At 34.9% G+C, this 25,724-nt stretch overlaps 1 protein-coding gene and 1 long non-coding RNA gene across 4 annotated transcripts in view; one reads left to right on the forward strand and one right to left on the reverse strand.

Annotated features, from left to right (window-relative positions):
* Positions 1–23,523, reverse strand: part of LOC125645620 (kynureninase-like) — a 57,079-nt gene extending 33,556 nt beyond the window's left edge. The window contains exons 1-7 of one of the 3 annotated variants that reach the window (XM_056142245.1): positions 23,403–23,523; positions 17,924–18,191; positions 16,500–16,620; positions 9,832–9,914; positions 8,989–9,050; positions 7,873–7,944; positions 1,468–1,542 (exon numbers count right to left, since the gene is read on the reverse strand). In XM_056142245.1, coding sequence (XP_055998220.1) covers positions 1,468–1,542; positions 7,873–7,944; positions 8,989–9,050; positions 9,832–9,914; positions 16,500–16,620; positions 17,924–18,191 — 681 coding nt within the window. In that variant the 5' untranslated portion in view covers positions 23,403–23,523. Of the gene's footprint in view, positions 1–1,467; positions 1,543–7,872; positions 7,945–8,988; positions 9,051–9,831; positions 9,915–16,499; positions 16,621–17,923; positions 18,192–20,496; positions 21,269–23,272 lie in introns of those variants that run through there. The other 2 variants (XM_056142244.1, XM_048871241.2) reach the window with 2 other exon arrangements.
* On the forward strand, positions 10,186–25,365 carry LOC125645514 (uncharacterized). Its single transcript, XR_007359357.2, has 3 exons — positions 10,186–12,419; positions 21,288–23,881; positions 25,187–25,365. It is a non-coding gene; the product is annotated as an uncharacterized LOC125645514 (long non-coding RNA).
* Positions 25,366–25,724: the final 359 nt, after the last annotated feature.

Here is a 25,724-nt window from a genome sequence, read left to right on the forward strand (position 1 = left end):
TCGCCACTTCTCCAGAACCACTGGGCCAATTTCAGACAAACTTTCCATAAAGCATTCTTTGGTAAATAGAATTCAAAAGTGTCTAATGATGGGTCACACCAAAGGGGAAATTAAGAAATAGTAAAAATATGGTGTAATCTTTTGAACATCTTAAGGACTGGATCAGAAAAGACAATTCTTATGTGAAAGCTTCCTTGATGAATGGATACAAGATTTAAAATTGTACATGTCATGGGGGAAATTAAGAAATAGTAAAAATATGGTGTAATCTTTTGAACATCTTAAGAACTGGATCAGAAAAGACAATTTTTATGTGAAAGCTTCCTTGATGAATGGATACAAGATTTAAAATTGTACATGTCATGGGGGAAATTAAGAAATAGTAAAAATATGGTGTAATCTTTTGAACATCTTAAGAACTGGATCAGAAAAGACAATTCTTATGTGAAAGCTTCCTTGATGAATGGATACAAGATTTAAAATTGTACATGTCATAACCACCATTATTAGTAGGGTAGGGCCACAATAGGGGATCAAAGTTTTACATGAGGATATCTAGGATAATTAATCTTTTAAAGGGTTTTTACCACGATTTTTATTGTTTGTAGATTTATATGAAAATGTGGTGTTTTGAATCGTGCTATTATTATTTTTTCGATATAAAGCGTGCTTTAGTGATTATTTTGTATCGAAAGTACAAAAAGCCAGATATGCATATTCTCGTTAGAGATTTTCGCGCCATTAGTAAGTGACGTCATACGTGTCAATTGCGGTGAAGCAAACAAGCATGAAAACATTTAAACAAGTTGTGAACAGTACATACAGCAGGCTATTGATACAAAAAGGAGAGATTCAACAGTTACAAGTCCCATTATATTGTGTTGTACAGTATATAGCTGTAATAATCAGCACAAAAAAGAAGAGTTTCTATACTTTTACCAACGAGGCAAGTCGGAGAAATTTTGTGAGCTTAGAACTAAATTTAGAAATACTTCAAACCAACGGAAAACCATCTTCAATGACGAACTTACATATTGCATTCTAGCCCATTTAATTCATGATATCGACATTTCTGTTTACAAATTAATAGGCTCGTCCTTCAGACTGGACATAATCAGAGATTGCCTTCAGTTTGAGAACTCTTATAGCCTACCAGGTATTGAGGTAATCATTGAAGTCGCCGCGGGCCTGGCAACCACAGAAATTTCTGTGTAGCATACACTTTTTATATATATGCACCTTTGATTCCATATGCAACGATATATTGTTGCATATATCGCATATATAGTCATTTACATTTTCCACAATTATCTTTAAACAGAATCCGCCTTTTGTACTTATTCTGTCATCTTCCTCACTGACTGTCCCTGTCCAACACAGGTGCCTAAAGTTCCACTAAATGCATCTCCCACACCTAAAGGCTTGTATCTGGTGAATGATGTATATAAATAATGTAAGGGTACTTACCTGCCGTGGTTCGATGAGTAACATTGCTGTTTTAGGATCGTATCCATGGAGTTCTACCTGACTCTCCACAGCGTACTGTACAAAACACAAAACAGACATCTACACTTGCAAATTAACAAATTTTGCCAATAAACTCCGAAATGCTTGCTCCAGAGTTACTGCTTGCACCTTTAATGTCGTTCCATATGTGAGGTGAAGTCTGTAAGCTATAATGGACTCTATTATTTAAAAACTCACTTTTGTTTTTGATAAACTATCCTGATATAGCAAAAATGAGAGTATATAGTGGAGGAAATGCTTTGGCAGATCTAAACCAGTTTCATTTTGTAAGTAAATCTGTTGTTTAGGCCAATTCAACTTAATTGATAGATTATCATCCCCACCCACCCCTCAAAAATTGGCCCGCCCCGAATTTTTTATTTTGTGAAACTTGCGATTTCTGGAATATTTTCATGTCCGACTCCGGTATTTACACTTCTTGTTTACATTTCCGGTATAGCAAAGTGAAAAGCCACGTGAAGAAAATAGATCTACACTGAGTGGCCAAAAGTATTGCAACAAACATGGTTGACGTCATCACAATTTTACTCGCTTCAAATTATATTTTTACTGCTGACGCGTACCAAAGTAAGTTAGGGTCGTGATGTCAGGTATGCGAATTAACTAGGGTACGAATTATATGGGGAACCGTTTGTAATTCAAAGTAGCAAACTATTTCCGGTAAGGTATCGAATGAAAACAATGTCGAAGAATGAGAGAGAATTGTCAAAGGACGTAAAAGAAAGGATTGTAATTCTAAATTCAAAGGGATTTAATGACAACAAAATTAGTGAATCATTGGGAATCCATTGAAGCACTGTTTGACGAGTTTTGAAAAAATTTCGTCAAAAAGAAAGTGTTAAAAACGATCCCCGGAGTGGAAGGCCCCGAGTGATAGATGAGAGGGGTGATCAGAAACTTTATCGCATTCTGAAAACTAATAGAAGACAATTTCTTCAAGACATTACATCAACTTTTAATAGGAATGAAGGTACAAATGTGTCCATGAGAACTGTTTGTCGTAAGTTACACCAGGAAGGATACAGGAGGGGCAAAATTCAGAAAACACTTACAATCGCTAAAGTCAACAAACAACGCCGAATTTTGTGGTGCCGAGGAAAAGACATTGGAAACCTGAACAGTGGTAGAAAGTTATTTTCTCAGACGAAACACAGGTAGTCATTGGACAAAATAGCTCTGTAAGTTTGTGGAGAAAATCGTCCGAGAAGAGGAAACCTTACCGTCTGAACCAACGCAAAACGCCCGTGAGAGTAAGTTGTATGTTTTAGGGGTGTATTACCTATTATGGTATAGGTGTTCGTGCACCTGTTGATAGAAATCTAAACTCAGCAAAGTATATTGAATTGCTGGATAATCACTTATGGCCTGTTGTTAGCAAAAATTTTGGAAATCAGCTATTTATTTTCCAAGACGATAATTCCACCCTCACTCCTCTAGACAGACCAATACTTGGAAACAAGAAAACGGTATTACAAAATTCAACTGGCCTGCACAGTCCCCGGACCTTAATGTCATTGAAAATGTCTGGCGTTGTATCAAAATCAAACTGTCCCGTGAGTTTGATGATATTAAAAACCGGGATGACCTAATGGCTGCAGTGACAAAAATTTGGAATGGCCTCTCTCAAACATATATCCGTAGCTTCCATGCTTCAATATCTTCAAAACTACGATAAGTTATTATTCAGAAAGACTTTGCAACAAAATACTAGAAAAAAATGGTAAATAAATAATGTTTATTTCATTGAAAGTTGGTTTTTTCCATGCAGCTGTTATTTACATTGTGATGACGTCAGCCATGTTTGTTGCAATACTTTTGGCCACTCAGTGTATATTGTTTTCTTAATATCTTGTGTTCTTACAGGCTTAAATCTTGAAGAAGTTAGGTATATTTCTGTTTGAAATTAAAGCTTAACCTAGAATTCGTCTGTGAAAATGGCATAGATTGATATCCACCTGGCAGTAAATGATGCACATCTGTTGAAAAAAAAATTGTTTGTCTTTAATATTTTTCTCAGAAAATAAAAAATAAAAAATAAAATCCACCCATCCGCCCCATACTTTTTGCTGACCCTGGATGATAATCTACTAATAATAAGGCCAAATCAAGTTGAATTGGCCTTATCGATGCTTGATTTTGATCTTACAGAAGAAATAAATTTAATAAATGAAATATGCCTGTTCGTTTCCTCAATCCGTGATTTCAGTCTTGGATCAGCCTTACGGAAATTTTCAGAATGAAGCGCCCAGGACAAAGCACAAAAGACTATAGACTATAGATGCTTCAAGTTTACAACCAATCGGATATTCTCGGGGCTTTCCAGCAAGCTGAGAAGTTGTTATTGGTTTACATGATCAACATAAAACTGTGTAGGTGAACAGTGTTAGTTATAATTGCTTTGACTAGGCCCATATTTATCATTTCATGAAGATTTATAATTATATTACTTCAACGAAGGACACCCCCTCCCAAGACCAACGATCTGACACATCGATAAATTATTAAATACGATATTCATCTGATATTTTCGATGTTCTTAATTTTTCACATGATTATAGAAGTCGCTGTTACAATTTTTTGTAATAATTCATTAACAGTACAAACACATGTCGATAAACTCAAATAAGTTTTTATTTTGGTTGAACATATTTTGTGATGACACAGATCTTGAAAGTAAGTCGAAAACTGTCCAATATGTCAGATATCAAATTGTCTGGGGCTGTTCTGGGAAGTCTGCATGCGCCTTATAATTTTAAAGTTAAAACATTTTACCGAAATTAGGTTGTATACTACCTGACAATGTCCAAGAAATCAGACCACTTTTTATAATATGGTAGTTTTTCTGTTTCTTGTCATTCATATAGTGCATTCACAGGCACTTGTTTCTGTAAATGACTTATGAGCTCTGTGTACTAAGAACAACACAAGGTACCTAGCTTCAAATGACAGAATGGCACCCCCTGGGAATGTCGGCCTTTTTAGCTTCCAGGGAATATGCTATATAAATGTATTTACTACCGTTGTATTGTACAATCATTCAACTTAAAAACCATGTATGACATGACTGCATTCGTTGCCTCTTATCGCCGAAAACTGTAACAAAACATGGATTTTCCGTTTTATACCACGAAGTGCTATGTACTGATACCGCACAGAATGAAAATTGTATATTCGTTGTGCTGAAAAATAAAGTCTCATTGTTTTATTATCACAATAAATTGATACGATGTTTACTACCAAAAAATCTTGAAAATATTGCTTTGTTAACAAAATAAAAATTTTGAATTGAAGACGCTGTATGCTATTTTTAGTTACTCAAAAAAACCAAAGCTGTTCGTACGTTTCGGGATTTTACATGTCATCAGAAGATAGAAGCTAAGACTTCCCGAGTGGAGATTTAAAAATATTTTTGTGTCGGAACCATTTCTGATGAAGATAATAATGAAATTATGACTTACTATAAATACAACTTCGTTAACTAGCATGAGAAATATTTCTGCCAATTGCATGTTTCATGCAGATCTATGGAAAGTCAGAGAAAATACAGATAATTAGATTATTTGGAAGTATGCAAAATAGAGCAAGGAAAGTTTTTTAGTGATGTGTTATTGACTTTTTGATATGTATTGATGTGACAAGTACCTGTACATTGAAGTTTTATGAAACCCACCATAAGTACTAAGAACGCTGCAGGCACATATCAATGTTTTTCGGAGGCGACTGGCCAACCCTTTTAATTGACAATGAACATTAACTGTTATTTTCATGCATGCAAATGAAGATATATTGCGAGAATGGCCCCCCCACTATTTTTGATAGTACTATGTAGTAGTGAATGAAAAGATATTAATGCATGTAAGCTTGAAAGTTATAAATTGGAGCCCTGGAGCAAAGAATGACCCCCCCCCCCCATTCCCAGCCTGAGGGGAAAAAATTGAGACAGCAATGACGAGCACTATAACCCCCCACCCCCACCCATGCATACACTAATTAAGGTTCTGAAGATCTTTATCATGACTATTATATTTTTATCAATGTCTGTCAGGAAATTTAAACAAGCCACGTGCAACTTCCAACTTCTCCGGCGAACCCCCTCCCCCGCATCCCTAATATTACGGATCTGTGCCGCCCGCTATCAGTGGGGAAATTCACAGACATCTGAAGTATGGATACCCCCCCCCCCCTCCCCCTTCTGATTTTTTGGGGCGACGATTATTTCTCCGAAATGTGTGGATTCCCCATCTATTCCATCCTAATTTCGATTTATGTAATCGTAAACATGCTTTTTTATAAGCCTTATACTTGCCTTATACTGTTTATAATAAGTATATTTTATTATACCAGTCCAGTAGAAGGCCAATCTCTAAAGCTTGGGTTGAGAGAGACAAGGAATCCACGCATTTTGGAGGAATTGTCACCGCAAAAAAATCAGAAAGGGCGGATTATAGTTATCAGGTGTCTGTGGAAAAAAAAATATGGGGGATGGAGTCCCCTTTATTTTTTGTAGCATTCGCCCCCTAATTTTAGTAACTAAATTATATAAAATAAGATCAATTGTGGTTAATGGTCACCATTAAAATCATCCTTTTGCCTGTTATTTTTAATTCATCTCTGATGCTCTATCTTTCTATAAATAACTCTAAAGAATTCCAAACGTAGTTTTAGAAGAGCGTGCTAGCCAGTCAAAATCGCCCACGTATTCTGCGCGGTATCAGTACATAGCACTTCGTGGTATAAAACGGAAAATCCTTGTTTTGTTGCAGTTTTCGGCGATAAGAGGCAATGAATGCAGTCATGCCATACATGGTTTTTAAGTTGAATGGTTGTACAATACAACAGTAGTAAATACATTTGCATCGCATATTCCCTGGAGGCTCAAAAGACCGACATTCTCAGGGGGTGCCATTCTGTGTCATTTGAAGCTAGGTACCTTGTGTTGTTATTAGTACACAGAGCTCATAAGTCATTTACAGAAACAAGTGCCTGTGAGTGCATTATGTTTTTGATTATTGCGTTTGACGAGAAGTTAGAGATGACATGTATTCATAATTTTGCCCATAAACTGTCGTACTCGACAAAAACTACCATCATAAATACATTTGCACTCAGTTTCAAATTTTGAAATTTAGAACAACCATTCATTTTGTCTTTGGTCAACTATTGGGCATGACGAAATACAATTGCATTCATAAAATCATTATCTAATTTTCAATACGGAGAGAGATCATTTATGTTACATAAATAAATTTAATATGGAGCTCTAAGCGACTTCCTAATAATCAAGTTTTATTTGTTGTACATGATATTATAAATAAATATAACACAAATAAGGCACGCAATTATTCAAAATATGAATGAATGAATTTGAATTAAAGACATTGTTCATTCATGTGCGCAACAATTCAAACACACATTATAAAATGTCAATTCCTCTATGCAATATCATTCAATTATATACAGAGCTCCCTCGATATATTGCCAACTTTTGTTCAAGACAAATTTGGGCAATAAAGCGGGGGTGGCAATATAACGAATTCACCATTACTGACAAATTCACTGGGCAGTCAAAAGAAATTCAATTCCGTAAATATATTTGGGCTCCATTCTGTATAAACATTTACATTATCTTGAGTTTAATTCAGCAGTTATCGAGGGATCACTATATATATATAAAGGTGAAGAAAAATTTTAGCACTTTAAATCTTCAGCTGGTGGTGGACTAATAGAATCCTTCATTAGTACAAGTGTGGGATAGGGAAATTCCACCGAGGGGACAAGATTCACAGTCTAGGACAAGGCTTTGCCGAGTTTTAGACAGCGAATCTTGTTCCAGAGGTGGAATTTCCCTATCCCACATGAGTAAATAACGAAGAATTATTTTTCTCACATTTTACCTACAGTTTAGTGCATAAATTTAGGAGCTTTCAGAAAATTCTAAATTATCAAAATCCTCATTTGAACTTCGATGCAGAAACTAATTAGATAGGCAGAAAGAGCATACTCGAAAATGGTTTACACTAAAAGTGTAAACTAAAAAACCCAAGGTTGTCCACCAGAAAGCTATACTACATTAAAATTTAACGGAAAACAGTGCAAAATATTTTTACTTCACTGTGTAACGTAAATCTTCACCGTGTAACGTAAATTACAGAAAATATATGACGTCACAATCAAATGACGTCGCAGCAGTGTGAGACAGAAAAATCTCACATGGCTGTCTCACATGGGTAAAGTCGATCTCACACTGGTGATAATGTGAGAAAAAGTAATCCTTGCTACACTTCACAATACAAAAGCCTGTCTTCATTTGTCAATGACAAGATGACTGTAAAGATAAGGACTTACGTGGTCAGAAGGAAAGGCCTTGCTCTCCATTAAGATTTTGTATCTAGTGGGGGTTGGTCGGTAAAACGAGATCTGAAATAAATAAATATCCCTGGTATACTAGCTGTATGAACCTTTATGTTTGTCACAACCTGATAAAATCAAAACAGTACCATGTAAATTTTAGTTCATTATATTCTATAATACATGAAAAAGTTAAAATAGCAGTGATCAATCTCATAAATTCTATAAATAATACAAAACTGAGGAAGGCAAACTTTTTTGGATGTTTTCATCAGAAATTTTAATTATATTTTGTATTTTCTCTCATAAGTGTATGCATTAGTGTATACATGAGTTTTTTCCTCATTAGTGTATGCATGAGTTCTACCCTTATTAGTGTATACATGAGTTCTTCCCTCATTAGTGTATGCATGAGCTCTACCCTCATTAGTGTATGCATAAGTTCTTCCTTAATTAGTGTATACATGAGTTCTTCCCTCATTAGTGTATGCATGAGCTCTACCCTCATTAGTGTATGCATGAGTTCTTCCCTCATTAGTGTATGCATGAGTTCTTCCCTCATTGGTGTATGCATGAGTTCTTCCCTCATTAGTGTATGCATGAGTTCTACCCTCATTAGTGTATGCATGAGTTCTACCCTCATTAGTGTATGCATGAGTTCTTCCCTCGTTAGTGTATGCATGAGTTCTTCCCTCATTAGTGTATGCATGAGTTCTTCCCTCATTAGTGTACCGGTATCCATTGCTTTCCCTCATTAGTGTATGCATGAGTTCTTCCCTCATTAGTGTATGCATGAGTTCTTCCCTCGTTAGTGTATGCATGAGTTCTTCTCTCGTTAGTGTATGCATGAGTTCTTCCCTCATTAGTGTATGCATGAGTTCTTCCCTCATTAGTGTATGCATGAGTTCTTCCCTCATTAGTGTATGCATGAGTTCTTCCCTCATTAGTGTATGCATGAGTTCTTCCTTCATTAGTGTATGCATGAGTTCTTCCCTCATTAGTGTACATGCATTGCTTTCCCTCATTAGTGTATGCACAAGTTCTACAATTTGACCATCCTTGTATGATATTTTGATGTTTGAAATTGGAAAATAAAACCAATAGCCTACGTACCAACAACAAATGAAGATTAACAGTCAGCCCATTCATAACTGCAATTTCTTCTTTCTTTGCCCCTGTTTATTAGGAAAATTCTGATGAGAATTGAGTTTAAATTAAAAGTTTAGCAGACTGGCTACCAAATCAAGTCCAGGTCCTTTATTCTTCTGGATACAGTAAAAAAAAAATTAATACATGTGGCAATGAAGAGAAAATAAAAACGTACAAAGTGATTTATTCATCAATTGCAAATACTTTTCATTTAATAGTACTTATTCTCAAAAAAAAAAAAACATAAAGGGGGGGGGGGGGGGGGGACTGACCAAGCACAAAGTGGACGCAGAAGGTACACACCAACTTATTTACAATGTACAATATTGTATTTTTTTTTAAGATACAAAAAACCAAGTTGAAAATAAATGACATATTTTTTATCAATCAAATTTAAAATGATGTTTCTGCAACACTGTTCATTTCATAACAAATTAATAATTAAAAAAATCAACGCCGTTTGTTTACTAGTGTTCCTTTTATTAATGCATACATAAATCTAATGGAGAAAAAAAATCATTGACTTGGGTAAGTTTCAAAAGCACAATCATGACTATCTAGATGTATGCATAATTTGTCTACATTCATGACTGAGATTCTGAAGTCAGTTGCATGAAATTGTATCCTGAAAATAGTAAGTAAATGCTGCTGCAGCTAGACTACAAAAAAAAAAAGCTGATCATGACGCTGCTGTTTTGATCGCGTACATGGGTAGTTGACTGATGACTGGATAACCGGTTACTTTGTTCCTCTCATTTTAAAATCACTTAGTACATGTAGTAATAAAAAATAATTTTTATGCCTTACCAACAATTTTGCCCATGTCTTCACAGAAATCCTCATCAAACAATGCCCAGGGTAAATCTCCATGTCGATGACCTTCCACCCCTCTGTCAACAAAACAGTTCAAATAGTGACACCATATAAATCTACGTAGTTTTTTATTTCATACAGTGGCTGCTGAAACTCTTATTTATCTATGCATGCAGGAATGCAGTAAACTCAGCATACTTTCAAAATTCGAGTATTTTTTCTAGATTGCCAAGAGAATATACACTATCCCCTCATTACATAGCCACCTTTGAAATTTACAATTCTATTTATGATAAGAAAAATAAAGTTTAATCCGGCCCCACCCTCCCTCCATCACTTGTTTTCAGGTACAAATGCACTTGGTCAGTCTGCACATAACACAAGTTCTGCATATTTTCTGCAATGTTTGCAACCTTCATAATCCATTACAAACCAAAGAAAAGCATTTTATTATTTAGATAATATTAAATCACCTCATATGATTTAATTTTGAGTAATCTCAAAACTGTCATCATTGTCAGAGTTACCTCTGTCATTGTGTTTGGGATGTGCATCTCTCAATTACGCCTGGTAAGAGAGTTTTGTCAGAGAAGGTATGGAATATGATCAAATAAACAATCAAATGTCTTTCTTTGTTGTTTTATTGTGTGATGAAGGTGGCTAGCATTGAAAAAAAATTAATAGCCCACGTAAGCTTTGCTGGTAACTTAAGGGAGTAATAAGTTATAGTTATAATTTCACATATGAAATCATCACTACTGGCCAATATCTTATATATAAAGGGGAAAAAAAACAACCTTAAATTCTCTGACTTTGAGTTCTTGATATAAATAATGCTTATTCATTACATTTTCAAAAAAATTCAAATAAAGAAATACTAAATTTACTTAACTTATTTTTTTTTTTGACTTGAGATTTTTTCATTACAAGTACTTTTTTTCATTGAATTTTCACCTAAAATATCAGACTGAGTGTACAGTTGTTGTTTTTACATCTTCAATTTTCAGAATTCCTCATACTATTATTCATATTACTGTGGGTGTGATTTCACCAACATTAGGGCACAGATAGAATTCGTAATGCTCCAGTATAGAGACATGGGTAATGGACATCATATTGTTACAACGTAATTGTCAAAGATTTCTGACCATGCCCGGATATCTAAAAAAAAAAAAAAACAACCCTGGAATTTTACTAAAATTTTGACTGCTTGAAAAAAACAAAACCCAAGCTAAAGTTCAATATTTTTTCAAGAAAGCTTGCTCATAAGTATGCATGACATTAAGTTCACTTATTCATTATTTTTGTATATGAGACTGCATGGTTTAGATTGAAGTGAAAATGTTACAGAGTTTTTAAAGAAAGAAGAAAATAGAGTCCATTAACATTTAGAGATATTCAATTGTTGGACTGAGGAATATTCTTGCTATCAACATGGTATATCAGTGACAAGTATTAATGATTAATACGTCTCAATAAAAACCTGTGTCAGACATCAGTTTAACTAGAACTGTATTGAAGGTAAACAATATGGCTATACTGCTACTCTCATTAAAAATCATAGAACCTTGTAATCATTCCAGTTTGAGCACTGTGCAGCACTAGGTACTGTAATTTTCATATTTGTTACACAGCTTTCTCACTCTGACAACTGCCTGAAAAGCTCCACAGATTGGCTGAATTAGCTAAATATGATAAATATATATTTTTTGACAATCCCTGTGATCTCTAGGTAACCAACAAAAATAAACATAATAATTCAATCTTCCTGAGAAATTCTCATTACTCTGTACATGTCTCTATATTCCAGCTCATGTGCTCTCCCTCCTTAATTCAACAATGTAACTTTTCTAGTATCAAATAAAAACAGACCATCCCTTACACAACCATTATCAACCAGGAAGTGTGGACAATGGCATATCTATAAAGCTTTACAGTCTCTTGCAAAAACTGTGTTACATAAATTCCTATGACCTTGTACCTAGCTATATCTAAGTCTTGTGATTATCATTACACGTACATGTATATAGAAAAGATATGCGTGAGTGACCTTTAGTGTTCCTATCAGTCTCAAGGAATCAGGTCAGACAGGAGTATACCTGTATCAAGGTGTAAAAGTTAGAAACAGGTGTTAATGACCATGTCTGTCAGTAACGGATGAACAGAGCTGGCCTGTTCTGCTCAAACTGGATATAAAACTCAGGGTCAGACGGCTCTAAGGCTGAAGGATGTTTCTGTGTGAACTGAGGAATACATTGGACTTATATATTGAGAAGATAGAGTTTCGACTGCATGAGGACTATGTATTGAGGAGACAGAGTACTATAAGTTGAGGTGATATATAGTGTTTTGAGCAAGGACTATAAGTTCAGAAGATTTGAGTTTTGACTGCAGACTATATGTTGGGGAGATATATAGAGTTTTGACCGAGAATATTATGTAGAGGAGATATATATAGAGTTTTGACCAAGGACAACATGTTGAGGAGATTGAGTTTTGACTGTGGACTATATGTTGAGGAGATTGCCCAATATATCGTGCTGCTCTCTCTACTGAAATAGACTGCACCTTCTTTTCACCAGGTAATATTGTATGCAACAGGTACATATTTCTTACATTAATTATCACCAGTGTGAGATCGACTTTACCCAGGTGAGATTTTTCTCTCTTACACTGCTGTGACATCAATGATTGTGACGTCATATATGATTTACATTACAGGGTTGGTATTGTTTTCTGATATAACTATCTGATGGACAACCTTGGGTATTTTAGTTTACATGTACATTGTAAACCATTTTCAGGTCTGCTCTTTCTGACTCTATCTAATAAGTTTTTGCATTGAAGTTCAAATAATTCTTTTGATAATTCTAAATCTTCTCAAAGCTCCTAAATTTATGCACTAATAATAATCCTTCATTATTTAGTCGTGTGGGATAGGGAAATTCCACCTCTGGAACAAGATTTGCTGTCTAATACTCGGGAAAGCCTAGACTGCATGAGAATCTCATCTCCTCGGTGGAATTTCCCTATCCCACATCATGCTAATGAAGGATTCTATTGAAATCCTCAATGTTTACAAAAAGTTGGTGTTTTTGGTACTTTTTTGGTGGTGGATGTGTTTCAGTAATTACCTGTTTTCATTGTTTCCATGAATCCGTCGACTGATCTATTGAGCTTTATGCAGGGGCGTTTATTTTGCTTGTCTCAGCACTTTGGTTATCAATTCAACCAGTGGCTAACAATATACTGAGTGAAAGTGTTTATCATGATATACAGTAAAATATCTATCTCCAAGGGCCTTCAAAAAAACGTCAAGATATCCAGGCATTCAAGATATCCAAACTTGTCTTCTAATTTTGTTTTTAAAAGTGACTTCCGCTATGTTTCGAAATTTTCATTTGATGCACTACACTTGCACTATAAAAAATAATCATGTTGTCTTTAGTTCTTTTTTATTGCAGTAATCAATCAAATAAAGTTATTAGTAATAACTAAAAGAAAAAGAAACATTTCCATTTATTTTTTTTCCATAAAACATTCCATTGTATATGCAATTTGTATCTAAAATATAATAACTGCAGATCTTGTGCTTACGATATCGACCTACTATTGTACCTATTATACCAAAAACACGTTCATTATGTGGAAGTTTTGAAACCTTTGTCAAAGGCACGTGTATATTGTGTGGAACTTATGAAACACTTTGTCCTTCACTGTCTAATTTACAGTGAATTTGTTTTGTGAACGATGATTTATTCCATTATCATATATAGCTGTCACTCATTCTCAGTATTGCAAAGCATCTACATGAATCACAGAAAGGAAAATTTTAATATTGAGTGAATTTAAATCACTAATATATATACACACCATTTGCTCATTTTCCTAACGGAGGTTTCTTATGAAGAGAGACTGGATTATGCTAGTGACTAACAGGAAATATAAACTCTGGTGATTCTGACAGGTAACAATAACCTTTACTTACGTAAACTGACCTCTCTTACACCTTCAAGGTCACAGGTACCTACTGTACCTCTTGTTTCTCTGGGTGTTTTCAGCATTCAGCCATTGAATCAGAAATTCATCAAATGTAGAAAAATTGAATACAATTTCCAAAATTCTTGGAGTGTGTGTGTGTGAAATATGACAGAATAATTTGCATATTTCTATAGAAAATATGAAGATAACAGTGATCAATCTCATAATTCCTTTAAAGATTACAAAATTAAGAGTATGGCAAACACAGACCCCTGGATATACCAGAGGTGGGATAATGTGCCTAGGAGTAAACATCCCCTGTTGACCGGTCACACCTGCCGTGATCCCTATATCTTGATCAGGTAAACAGAATATCCGCATTCAAAATCAGTGTGTCAAGAACAGCCTCACAATTGGTATAAAACATGTCAGACAGCATTTGACAAAATAAAATATGACAAAACATTTTGCACATTTCTAAAGAAATCAAAATTAATTCATAATTTCTAATTTTCTTTGTAAACCAAACAGAATTGTGTCTTTCTTGTTTACCTTTGTTTTTCTACAGTTCAGCATCTACATGGGCAGATCATTGTTTATTATCAGTTTACAGTTCAGCATCTACTTGGGTACATCATTGTTTATTATCAGTTTACAGTTCAGCATCATTGTTTATTATCAGTTTACAGTTCAGTATCATTGTTTATTATCAGTTTACAGTTCAGCATCTACTTGGGTACATCATTGTTTATTATCAGTTTTTCTTCTTTGCTTGGGGCAAGTATTTTATACACAGACAGTGCTTCAGTTTAAATGCCTCTCAACTGATAATTTCAAATTTGAAATGGATTTTTATGAAGACACAAATTTAGTAATTTTTACATTAAAATGAGTATAAATATTTAACAAGAACTAGTTTTAGCGACTTTATAATTTCAGGTGATTATTACCTCAGATATAAATTGTTACTAGCTATATTCAGTCAATTTTAGCGATCTCATCACTCTCACTAATAATGCCAAAATGAAATCCTCACTAGTAAATATTCTGCTGACAATTTCTTCTGAAGACTGAAACCCGGATGGACAGGTAGCGCTCTCGCTTCTCACCGTTGCGACCCAAGCTCGATCCCCATGATTGACAGTGGTTGTATGTGAGAGGGTATGACGGTCGCGTGGGTTTCCTTCGGGTACTCCAGTTTCCTCCCACCTAAATGATCCCCTAGCGCAAACATCCGTGCAAAGGACCCCATTGGAAATAAGCTTTCGAGCTTTCATGGGTTATCCTTGGTATTTATGTATGTATGTTTGTATGTATGTATATACCGAATAAACATTTTTTTCTAGCATGAAGAACTTACAGTAAAGCACCCTTATAGCAAAGTGCTAGGGACAAGCAAATTTTGATTATAAACATAATTTGTTATATCCAATGAGTTCATAATATGTTTTAAAACTACAGGGATGGACAAGAAATGTTTCAGAAATATGTATGACCCCTATGGTGCAAAACTGAAAAGGATTATACACATGTATCTTTTAACTGATAGTAATGCCAAAACAATCCAAGATATTGAGTGGACAATATCTTCATATGTCCAGAGTGGATTGACCCTTGACCTTTGACCTAAAAATCAATAGGGGCCATCTTCTCCTTAACATGTAACAGAGTACCAAGTTTGATGTCTGTCAAGCAAAGGGTTCGTAAGATATTGAGCAAACAAGGCTTGGTCTACAGATTGAACAAACAGGTGTAAAACTTTTTCATAAGAGGGCATAAAAATCATGTTGCTATAAGCATGAAATTACGTGCATGTTCGCTGTAACCATGTTTTTTCTGTATATTCTTCTCAAAAACAAAGTTTTTTGGAAACTATGATAACGTATAATCTTTGACTGATAGAAACAAACCTCCTTGCAGTATGATGTCCATTGTAATTTCACACAAATTCTTGAATTATTTGTTATGTACATACTTCCATGGATTTCTTCAGTTTAGGAGATGGGAAAAAACCCTACAACTACCCTCTGTTTTTCCCAATAAATATATGTCAACAAATCTCTCCACACCTCTAAATATATGTCAATAGATCTCTCCACACCTCTAAATATGCCAACAGATATCTCCACACCTCTAAATATATGTCAACAGATCTCTCCACACCTCTAAATATATGTCAATAGATCTCTCCACACCTCTAAATATGCCAACAGATCTCTCCACACCTCTAAATATATGTCAACAGATCTCTCCACACCTCTAAATATATGTCAACAGATCTCTCCACACCTCCAAATATGTCAACAGATCTCTCCATACCTCTAAATATATATCAACAGATCACTCCACACCTCCAAATATGTCAACAGATTTCTCCACACCTCTAAATATATGTCAACAGATCTCGCCACACCTCTAAATATATGTCCACAAATCTCTCCACACCTCCAAATACATGTCAACAGATCTCTCCACACCTCTAAATATATGTCCACAAATCTCTCCACACCTCCAAATACATGTCAACAGATCTCTCCACACCTCTAAATATATGTCAACAGATCTCTCCACACCTCTAAATATATGTCAATAGATCTCTCCATACCTGAACACACCTCTCCATATCTTTGAATATTCGTCAACATACCTTTTGCCTCTAAATACACACAAACTTTACTCACGTTTTTTCCCATTTGTCGACCTCTATGAGCGTATATTCCTTGACTTTTTTTGGACAGAGTCCTAGTGAATTTCCACAGAAATATACACAGTCCTCTTCCGGATCCACAAGGCTTAAATCCGCTGAAATCAGACAAATTCAGAATAGTAGACAGGAGACTCGAGAACTTGGAAGTCTACACGACCACAATAAAACTTGGAGAGATCAAGAGTTTGAGTAAAAGAGTCTGGAAATCAGTTAAAGTTTTACAATGACCTGGAATAACTGTTTAAATATTGTGTAAGGGTGGTAAAATTTATTATCTGTTTCCCCACACAATATACTTTACTTCATATGAAATAAGAATCTCGAAACTAAATAATTTTATTTGCTTTTATTCATTATTTATAAACACCCCTCCATTAATTCTGGGATGAAGAGACGTACACTGATGTTTTTTGTTCAAATCAGATTATCCAAAACAAGAGGCCTGTAAGTCATAAAGGTGACCCGAAACCTTGATTTCCATACTGTTAGGCCTAAAGCAAATAATTGCGCGGTTACAGTTTCCCCACCTACCTTACGTTTTGATCCCCACCCCTACCTTTTTTTTTACGCTTGAGATTTGGATCAAATTATCGTAATTAATTTATCTGTCCTTCGTTACCCCAAAATATTGAAGACACTATGAAATTTAAGACATCAAAAAGCATGGACAGTATTGTAGTTTTGAGCAACATTTACACAATATTTCAATATCACCCATGTTTTTCATTTAACATCAAATATCCACTGGGGTTATAGACTTTTTTGATACTTCATCCACTCAAAATCCATATCTACATACTCCATTTCTGAAAAGCATGTTATAGGAACAACAAATTTCTTTGGCCTTATTCATCAATAACTGAATTTCAAGAGTGACTAAAGGTGTTACAGCAGGGGCAGCAATCATTCCCTCCCCCAACCTTAATGTTAAAAACATCCATAGTAGCATTCCTTAACTGAACAGCACATTTATGTAATTATAGCCCCGTCTTGACCTCCAGGGTCAGGATGCTTCTTGCTAAGGGCCTGATAAAATGACTATTACATGATTCAGCATTTGATAACTGCTTCATTGACCTCTACTTTCTATTCAATATAGAAAGTAGATGAAGAAATCAGCTAACTCATAAAACATTTCATACAAAGCAAATTACAAGCCGACTTGACAGGTCGATACTGGGCATTTTTTAGCCTCAATATTGGAAAAAATTTATAGTGTTTGGCATTGGGAATGGTACCATTTATCAATACCATTTAAGTAAGAGGGGGAAATGCTGGACTGTAACACAAGGGGCATCTACTAGTTGTTTTATCTGACTTGCTTAAAAAAGTCCTCATGCTTAATGAATTTAGATGGTGATTTCAAAGGAACTATAGAAGTTCAATCAGAATACTCACTTTTGTTTAGTTCCTTCATCTTGGGGTAACAAAACTCCCCCCTGAAGTTCCTGAGGGGGTCAATACTGTCCATATACTCTGCAAACCTCCTGTCTGTTAGATCCACTTCCTGCTCCCGGGCAATCTCTTCTAAACAGTCCCTGGGGTGGCAGCCCTCAGCCTCACTGTTCAGCCACTTCTTCATTCCGCTACAAACCCGTGATTCTGTGCTGTCCACCGAATTCTCAGCATGGTTGTTTAAAGTTTGGACCCCATTCATCTGTAACATCTAATAATTGCCTCCCTTTGAGAATTAGGCTACAAACACGTGTCAAAAACTACTCTAAAATTTTTGCCAATATCCTGCTAACAACATACATAATTTTTCGTGATTTTTCATGTACATTTCACTTGCATTCTATCTTAAATTTCTACAAAAAAATCTTGAAATATATCACCAACATATTTTGATAGTTCTGGCCTGGTTGTTGCCAGTAAAAAGGCACAGCCAGCTGTTATGTATATATTACAGACGGTTGTACATGTATATGGACATTAATAAGTTATTGTAGCAAAGAAGGAAAGAAATGTCTTCAGAACAATCAAACCCAGTACATTTGCATTACTTGTTAGGTGATCTAACCATGCTGATATACAAACTATTATAATAGTACAACAGAATTTAAAACCAATTTTGGAAATCGTACAAGAACTCTTCATATTAAACCAATCTCCTTTCCACATAATGGGATATCTTTATTTAGAGTATTTGTTTACAAACCAAACACCCACTTTCAGTCTGTCAGAGGTTGCGAATACTCCACTAATTTTCTGGGTGTCTTTTTTAACAATCTAGTAAAGTTTACACTTAAAGTTAAGTACCAAACAGTATCCGAAAACTTATCGTTTCAGAAGCACCTCGCATGATTAAAAAATTCAAACATTTGCATAACTCAGTTTTAAAGCACTTTCAAGGGTCTATTAGTGATGGGACGTTTGTAAAATCGAAATGAGAGTCCAAGCGAGGGTTACATTTGAAAAAAAAGTGGGTGTTTTGGAAAATATCGGCCAAGATCATAATTATGCACTATTATCATCCGATGTCGAAACTGGCTGTGATGCTGAATGCGTTACTGCATATATTGACATCGGAAGTAAAGTGGAGATGGGGATCAGACACCCAATTGCATCATGTTTTAAAGAACTACAGATACCCAAATGTTTTCATTATGTTTCATCAGAAAAAAGACTGAATATTGAGTTTTTATGCAAAATAGCAAATAAACTTGCTGAAATATTGAATTTTATAATATGTTCATAATAATGATAATGAGTGTGTCATGCATTGAAGAAACTTATAAATGAACTACATGCATGTCATAATTTTGTATATTTATATACATGCATATTGGTATACTAAAAAAATTAACTTGTGACTTTGATTATTATTCTGTTTGTTTTTAATATTCCATTTATTTAATAATTTTTGTTAATTAAATTCTTTCATAAATTCTACATTTTCCTCAAATTTCTTCTTTCTTTTTTTTCTTCTTCTTCTTTTTTTTTTTTTTTTTTTTTTTTGTATACTTTAATGGAAACTAATTGACTTAATCCTTTTCTGACTGAGGTGTGTGAAACTGGATTTGTGACCTTTTATAAAAAAAAAATTGTACAGGTCAAATTTCTTTTAAATTTCACAAATAGATGTAGTTTGATATAACAAAAAAAAAACTTTATTTTCAAAAAAATTGAATAAGAAAAATTTTGTTACCTGTGTGGTACTACCTTAACATTACCTGAGAAAACTGCTTATTTAATTTCACAGAAAATATGTGCCTTCTCACTCTGATATCAGCAACTTAGACAATATACAACAGATTTCATTTCTCAGCATTCTTGTAAGTGACCGCTATTTCCTAATGAGGCCATTGCAAGTGTTATTTGTGTTTAACATCCACCTTAATTGGTTTTGGACTTCTAAAACCGTAAAACACTAAATTTGCAATCCAAAATTAAGAGTTCTTTTGGAAAAACTTGGGAATTTTAGTGACCGAGAATGACTTCGTGGTCTTGTTTGATGTATGTTGATGTACATAAAGTCACAGACTTACTGTACTAGTAAATAGGGTTGCGTGATTGGAAATAAACATTTTACAATTGAACATTAATTAAGCTGATCTTTCTAGGTTCCTTCATCAATTCTATTATATATATATATTTATACAAAGAGAGAAATAATAATGTACACTTCCAACCAAGGTGAAGGACCACTGCACTATATCAAATAAACAATGCTCTAATTCTATTTTTTCATGATTACCATTTATAATTAAAATTTTCAAACATTAATCTAAAATCTTGTACATCGATATTTAGAAAATCGATGGAAGTCAAGTTATTCAAAGTATTATCGTACATCGTAAGAGACTTGTAGATATGGTTACAAAAATAAAGTTTTGAGTACAGACCTTATTTACAAACATGTGTACACTAAACATGAGATTATAAAGATGTATCATTGCTTCACATTTATCAACAGAAAGAGATCATCATCAAGCATGTACATTAATCAGCTGGTGAAGCTGAGAACTCACTTTGTGATGGTTATTTAACTGCATGGTCTGCTAACGTTTGAATGGATGGTGATAGTGCTGTTGTATTTCACATGATTGTGTATTCCTTGTGATAAGACTTTTATTTTGGTACCAACATTTTTTACCTTGTGACCTTGACCTTGGCATTTTACCTTTACTTATAAAAAAAACTTTAACCTTAGCCGTAAATTAATATTGAATAGTTAGTAATACTGGGCTTTATATTTCACATATGTATTGTTTTTAAAAAAGACCATTCTTTATATAGGCAGCAAATATTTTACTTAATGAGATTGGCATGGGGTTTGACCTTACTATTGAAAACCTTTAATATTAGCCATAATTTAAAGTTAGTTGTTGCTATGGGGACATCAGTGTTTCACATGTGTACTCCTTGACAGAACCTTTCGTTGGTCAGAATTACTTTGTTGCTATGGGGACATCAGTGTTTCACAAACACATCTTGTTTCCTATACTTTTTTGGCTGTTTTTATAAATAAGTTTTCTACTGATATGTGGATGCTAAACATATAAATAATTTGGAAAGGCCTGATCTTTCAAACAAATAACAACTGATGCATCATCATGAGGAATACATATATGTGTCTGTGTCTGTGAATATCATTAGTATTTCCAGCCTTTGAATGAACAAAACTAGTGTGTTTAAATGTCAAGCAACTTCCTTTTATATATGAACTTCACGGTCAAATGGAGAAAAGCTCATTTTATCTTGATTTTATGAACTATCTGAACTCACTACTTGAATTTACAAATAAACTGTCCCATTTCAGGGCAACGTGGCTAATGCTGCAAGAGCTCCAGAGAAAATCCTACGAAGACAGCAGCTAAGATGCACAACTCAGGTTCATTGTTAATGTGTCTTATTGGTAAACATTTCTGCCACCTAGAATATTGTAAAAGTCAGTGATCCATGCCATATATTTCCTGGTGCACAGTTTGAAATGCCAGGTGCTTTTACAATCTTCACACTCTCATTTTATGCAGTTACCATATTCATCCTATTGAGCACCCCAGGCTCTTAGAAAATTGGAAAAGAAGGGTGGTTGAAATAATGCTGTGTGTTCCAGTGAAATTTAGACTTTTGAGAAATGTTTCAATAAACATCAAATTCTAAATGAGTTATGTTGTACTTTCTTTTACGATAACATAACTCAGGTCTTGAATATATTTATTTAAATTTCAAATCAATAAAACTACAAAAAAGATAAAGGAGATGAAAATAATAAGTTTAGAAAAAATGTCAGAAACGTTGCAAATGACCTTAAAATAAATCGCTGTGTAAACAGTAGTAAAGATAAACACTGTACATGGGTGTCAACCTTGACAGCTCAGTGGTTAGAGCACAGTGAATAGTAATACAGGGATCCCAGGTTCAAATCCCAGTCCAGCCATAAATCTTCTTCTTTCCTACTACAGATATAAGAGCCTTGGCCAACCCAGTACATGCATATATTATACATGAACCCTGGCAGGGGTAAACTTATTGTCAGTCTTCAAGGTCAAAGACTCTTTAAAGAGGAATGAATGAAGTGAATTGTTGGAGAGTGGGCATATATGCCTCAATAACTTAGTGGTTGGAGCACAGTGACTATAGTAATGCAGGGATCCTGGTTTCAATTCCCTGTCCCACCAAATATTTTCTCCTTAATTCCTACTTGTAACTGTCATGGAATCTAAAGATATCACATCGTAAAAAATATCTTCATACCTCAAGGGAATGACACGATAATTATTGAAATACTATTGGTTGAACAAATCACGTGACTGAGCCTACAAATATCATATACCCCCTCCATCCATGTGTCTCAGGACGTGGTGTATCCTACGGGGGACATCATCTATACTTTCCATGAACTCTACATCAAGTTAAACTGTGACGATTGTTACGTCATAATGCATCCATGTCATTTCCTGTACATTGTGAGGTGCAGAGGGATTTTTTTATACATGAATTTCTTTAGAATAAGTTTAATCATTAACCGTGTAGGTAATCAGCATCCAGGGAGAAAGCAAACATAATAAAGGTTATCATCTCACTTTATTTGTTGTTGCTTGTATATTCTAATACGTTGACGGAGCGGTGCTTTTGTTCGGGTTAGATCAGCCATATCTAAATGAACGGATACAGGATTTTTTCTTGAAATTTCAATCGCATTTTCGCAGTCTAGTTTTGTTTCGATATAATAAACAATTTATTGCATGAATGTTCGTGAGATATGAAGATTCACTCACCCCACAAAAATTATATTCCCCTCCGACATTGCCTTCAGGAAATATGAATTTTCTGGGGTGAATAAATCTTCATATCTCCCTTAGTATCGTGTAATAAATGTATAATATAGGTCAAAAAAATTCAGATACTGGGACTTACTGCTGTTGACAGGTGTATATGTAGATTCTACAGATCAACTTCTGGGAATTTGAGCATTGTTTTGATGTCATTTTCATTAATCTAAGATACAAAAATAGGCCTGCAGCATTAAGCTGATCGAGATCATCTATTTATTTATTTTACATTTTATTTTTTTTTTTGGTCTGACACGCAGAAAAAAAAAACCGCTGAGGCTCCCAGTGAAGGTTGGAATTGGACTAAAACACGTCGAAGAATCAAGTCGACACACCCATAATCCGTCAGTTTGTCTCTTATCCGTTATACATACGTTTATACATAATTCACTGACCGATAAGATTCTATAATTAAGTTTTGACAATGTATATAATGTACTGTGTCCAATATCTCGGATGCATGCCTTACCTTGGAAGGTCACCTGAATTTGAAGGTGTGTGGCTAACGCGCGATGTGATTGGTTGAATTCAGTCACTAGCCATGACGGATTAAAGTGGACCGTAACAAATAAACAAATCAACCTGTGTCCCTAGAATACCTTTGACCAGCAAAACGTCCGTGTTTATCTGATTGTTAATCAGTTACCCGATCCCGATCAGAAATCACATTGGTATTGATGTGTACTTTTAATGGGGTGTTGCTAAAACGCGGACCGGAACGGAAAATACTGCATGCATTGATATTATGACTAAGTCAATCAAGGCTTATTATGAACAAGGAAATCAGATGTTACAGAGAGAACAGGAAGTCATCGTTTTAAATAATTCATAAGATATACTGATGCCTATAATTATGCTACATCTTGACTTGCTATGAAAGATATGTTAGCCTCGTGGGTACATGCACGTGTCCTACCCCTTTCCATGGCCTTATATTTATAGATTAGTTCTAAACGATTTTTTATGAGCCTATCACGGCTACCCATGTCCTAAATCATAATGTAACGGTTATGCAAGAAAATTCCTTTGGAGTGTTTCCGGTTATGAGTTAAAAGAGAACAACACGCCGCTTCGACAGGTAGGTAGATCTGAGTTTTTCTTGTTTATGATAATTTAACCACTGTTGACTAAAATCGGGGAATGTAGTCAGCTGTAGAAATGATTAAAGTACACGAAATAACCACAATTACCCATATCTAAAGCGGCAAGACGACACGAGATGATTTTCCGAGAGAAAAAAGGGGTCGTATTTTGAATATTTCTCACGATTCTCGATTGTCAGGGTCAATATCGGCTCAATCAACTAACCAGTCGAAATAAGTTGACCACTCTAGGGACGATTTGTGCAAGTTAAAATTAAAATATTCTACTTTTTTGATGTTGGTGTTTGTATTTTGCCAAAATTTCTATCCAAACGGGTCAGGTAATGCTTTAGGGGATAAGTTATGATTTAATGGATTGGATAGGATTTAGAGGAAAAGTTGGTTAATACACACCCGCTGCATCTTTTGTTATTACAAAAGGGAAGCAACGTGTAGTGTCCAATTTTTTGCTATTTTCAATGATCTGGTTTATCAAGAAACCAGCCGTCATGCGACTAGGATTAAGTTTATATTACTCGGTACCGGAAACATTTGAAAACCAAGTAGTATTTCATGTAACACTGCGTCTGTATTTTTTAAGCAAACTTTTTGTGTGCGGAGAACACTGTTTGTCAATTATTTCTTAGACCCATTTTCTACAAAAAAAACACAGGCACCTGAAGTATGGATATTACTACCCCCCCCCCCCTTTATGATATATTTTTTGGTGGCAATTTCTCTTATTATACCACAGGCACTTGTTTCATACACGAGTCCCCCCTACTTAATAATACCACAGGCACTTGCTTCATGCATACATGAGTCCCCCCTCCTTAATAATACCACAGGCACTTGTTTCATACACAAGTCCCCCTCCTTAATAAGGAGGGGGGACTCATGATGTATGAAACAAGTGCCTGTGGTATTATTAAGGAGGGGGGACTCATGTATGAAACAAGTGCCTGTATTTTATTATACCGGTAGAAGGCAAATCTCTAAAGCTTACAAAAAGCGTGAAACGATAACATAAATCGAGAGGGATGAGATAGACAGGGAATTCACACATTTCAGAGAAATTATTGGACCCCCCCCCCCCAAAAAAATATCAAGGGGGGGGGGTAGTAATATCCATACTTCAGGTGCCTGTGGAAAAAATACATGCAAAAATACAAGTACTGATACTATACTAAAGTTTTTTCCACCGCTAACTTCAGCTGTTCCTATGCAAAGATTCATTGAGTGTTTTCATTTCCATCCCAATACAACATACACTATTCATTGTATTATTTTGTATTTTACAGATGGAAAGAACTCAGCACAGGTGTGGATATAAAGGATGCGTCAAAGTTTACCATCAATTAAAAGGGGAAACTGACTTTGCATATGAAAATTCAACTTAGCTTTATTGACATCGGTCACTTACTTGTTTTGCTTTTGTTGTTTTTGTTTGGTATTTAACATTAAAGAGATATTACTCGAGTATGGTCTCTGGTTATACCTACTTCCGTTCAGATTTATCAGCATTTTACAATCTGAGAGTTGTCCCTTCTTAAGCTCTCTTCTAAAACATTTCAAAGCAAACGTTACAGTAGGTAAGACACTTCACTTTGTAGACACGGATGTTTCGAGTGATGCTTGTGTCAGCATAATGTTTTACGGGCTGTTATTTCTTTGCATAGAAAAAAACCGGTATCAAATTGCAGGTACCTTTCTTAATAGCAGTTTAGAGAGAAAACGTTTGCTTTGTTTTACAGCAATGTTTTATAATTTTCCAGAAGGAAGTAGGTTTTGTAGGGTATCTACTCTCACAATCATCTTAAAGAATCTGATTTAGGGAAA

The sequence above is a fragment of the Ostrea edulis genome, chromosome 6, assembly GCF_947568905.1.
Source record: "Ostrea edulis chromosome 6, xbOstEdul1.1, whole genome shotgun sequence".
Classification (NCBI taxonomy): domain Eukaryota; kingdom Metazoa; phylum Mollusca; class Bivalvia; order Ostreida; family Ostreidae; genus Ostrea; species Ostrea edulis.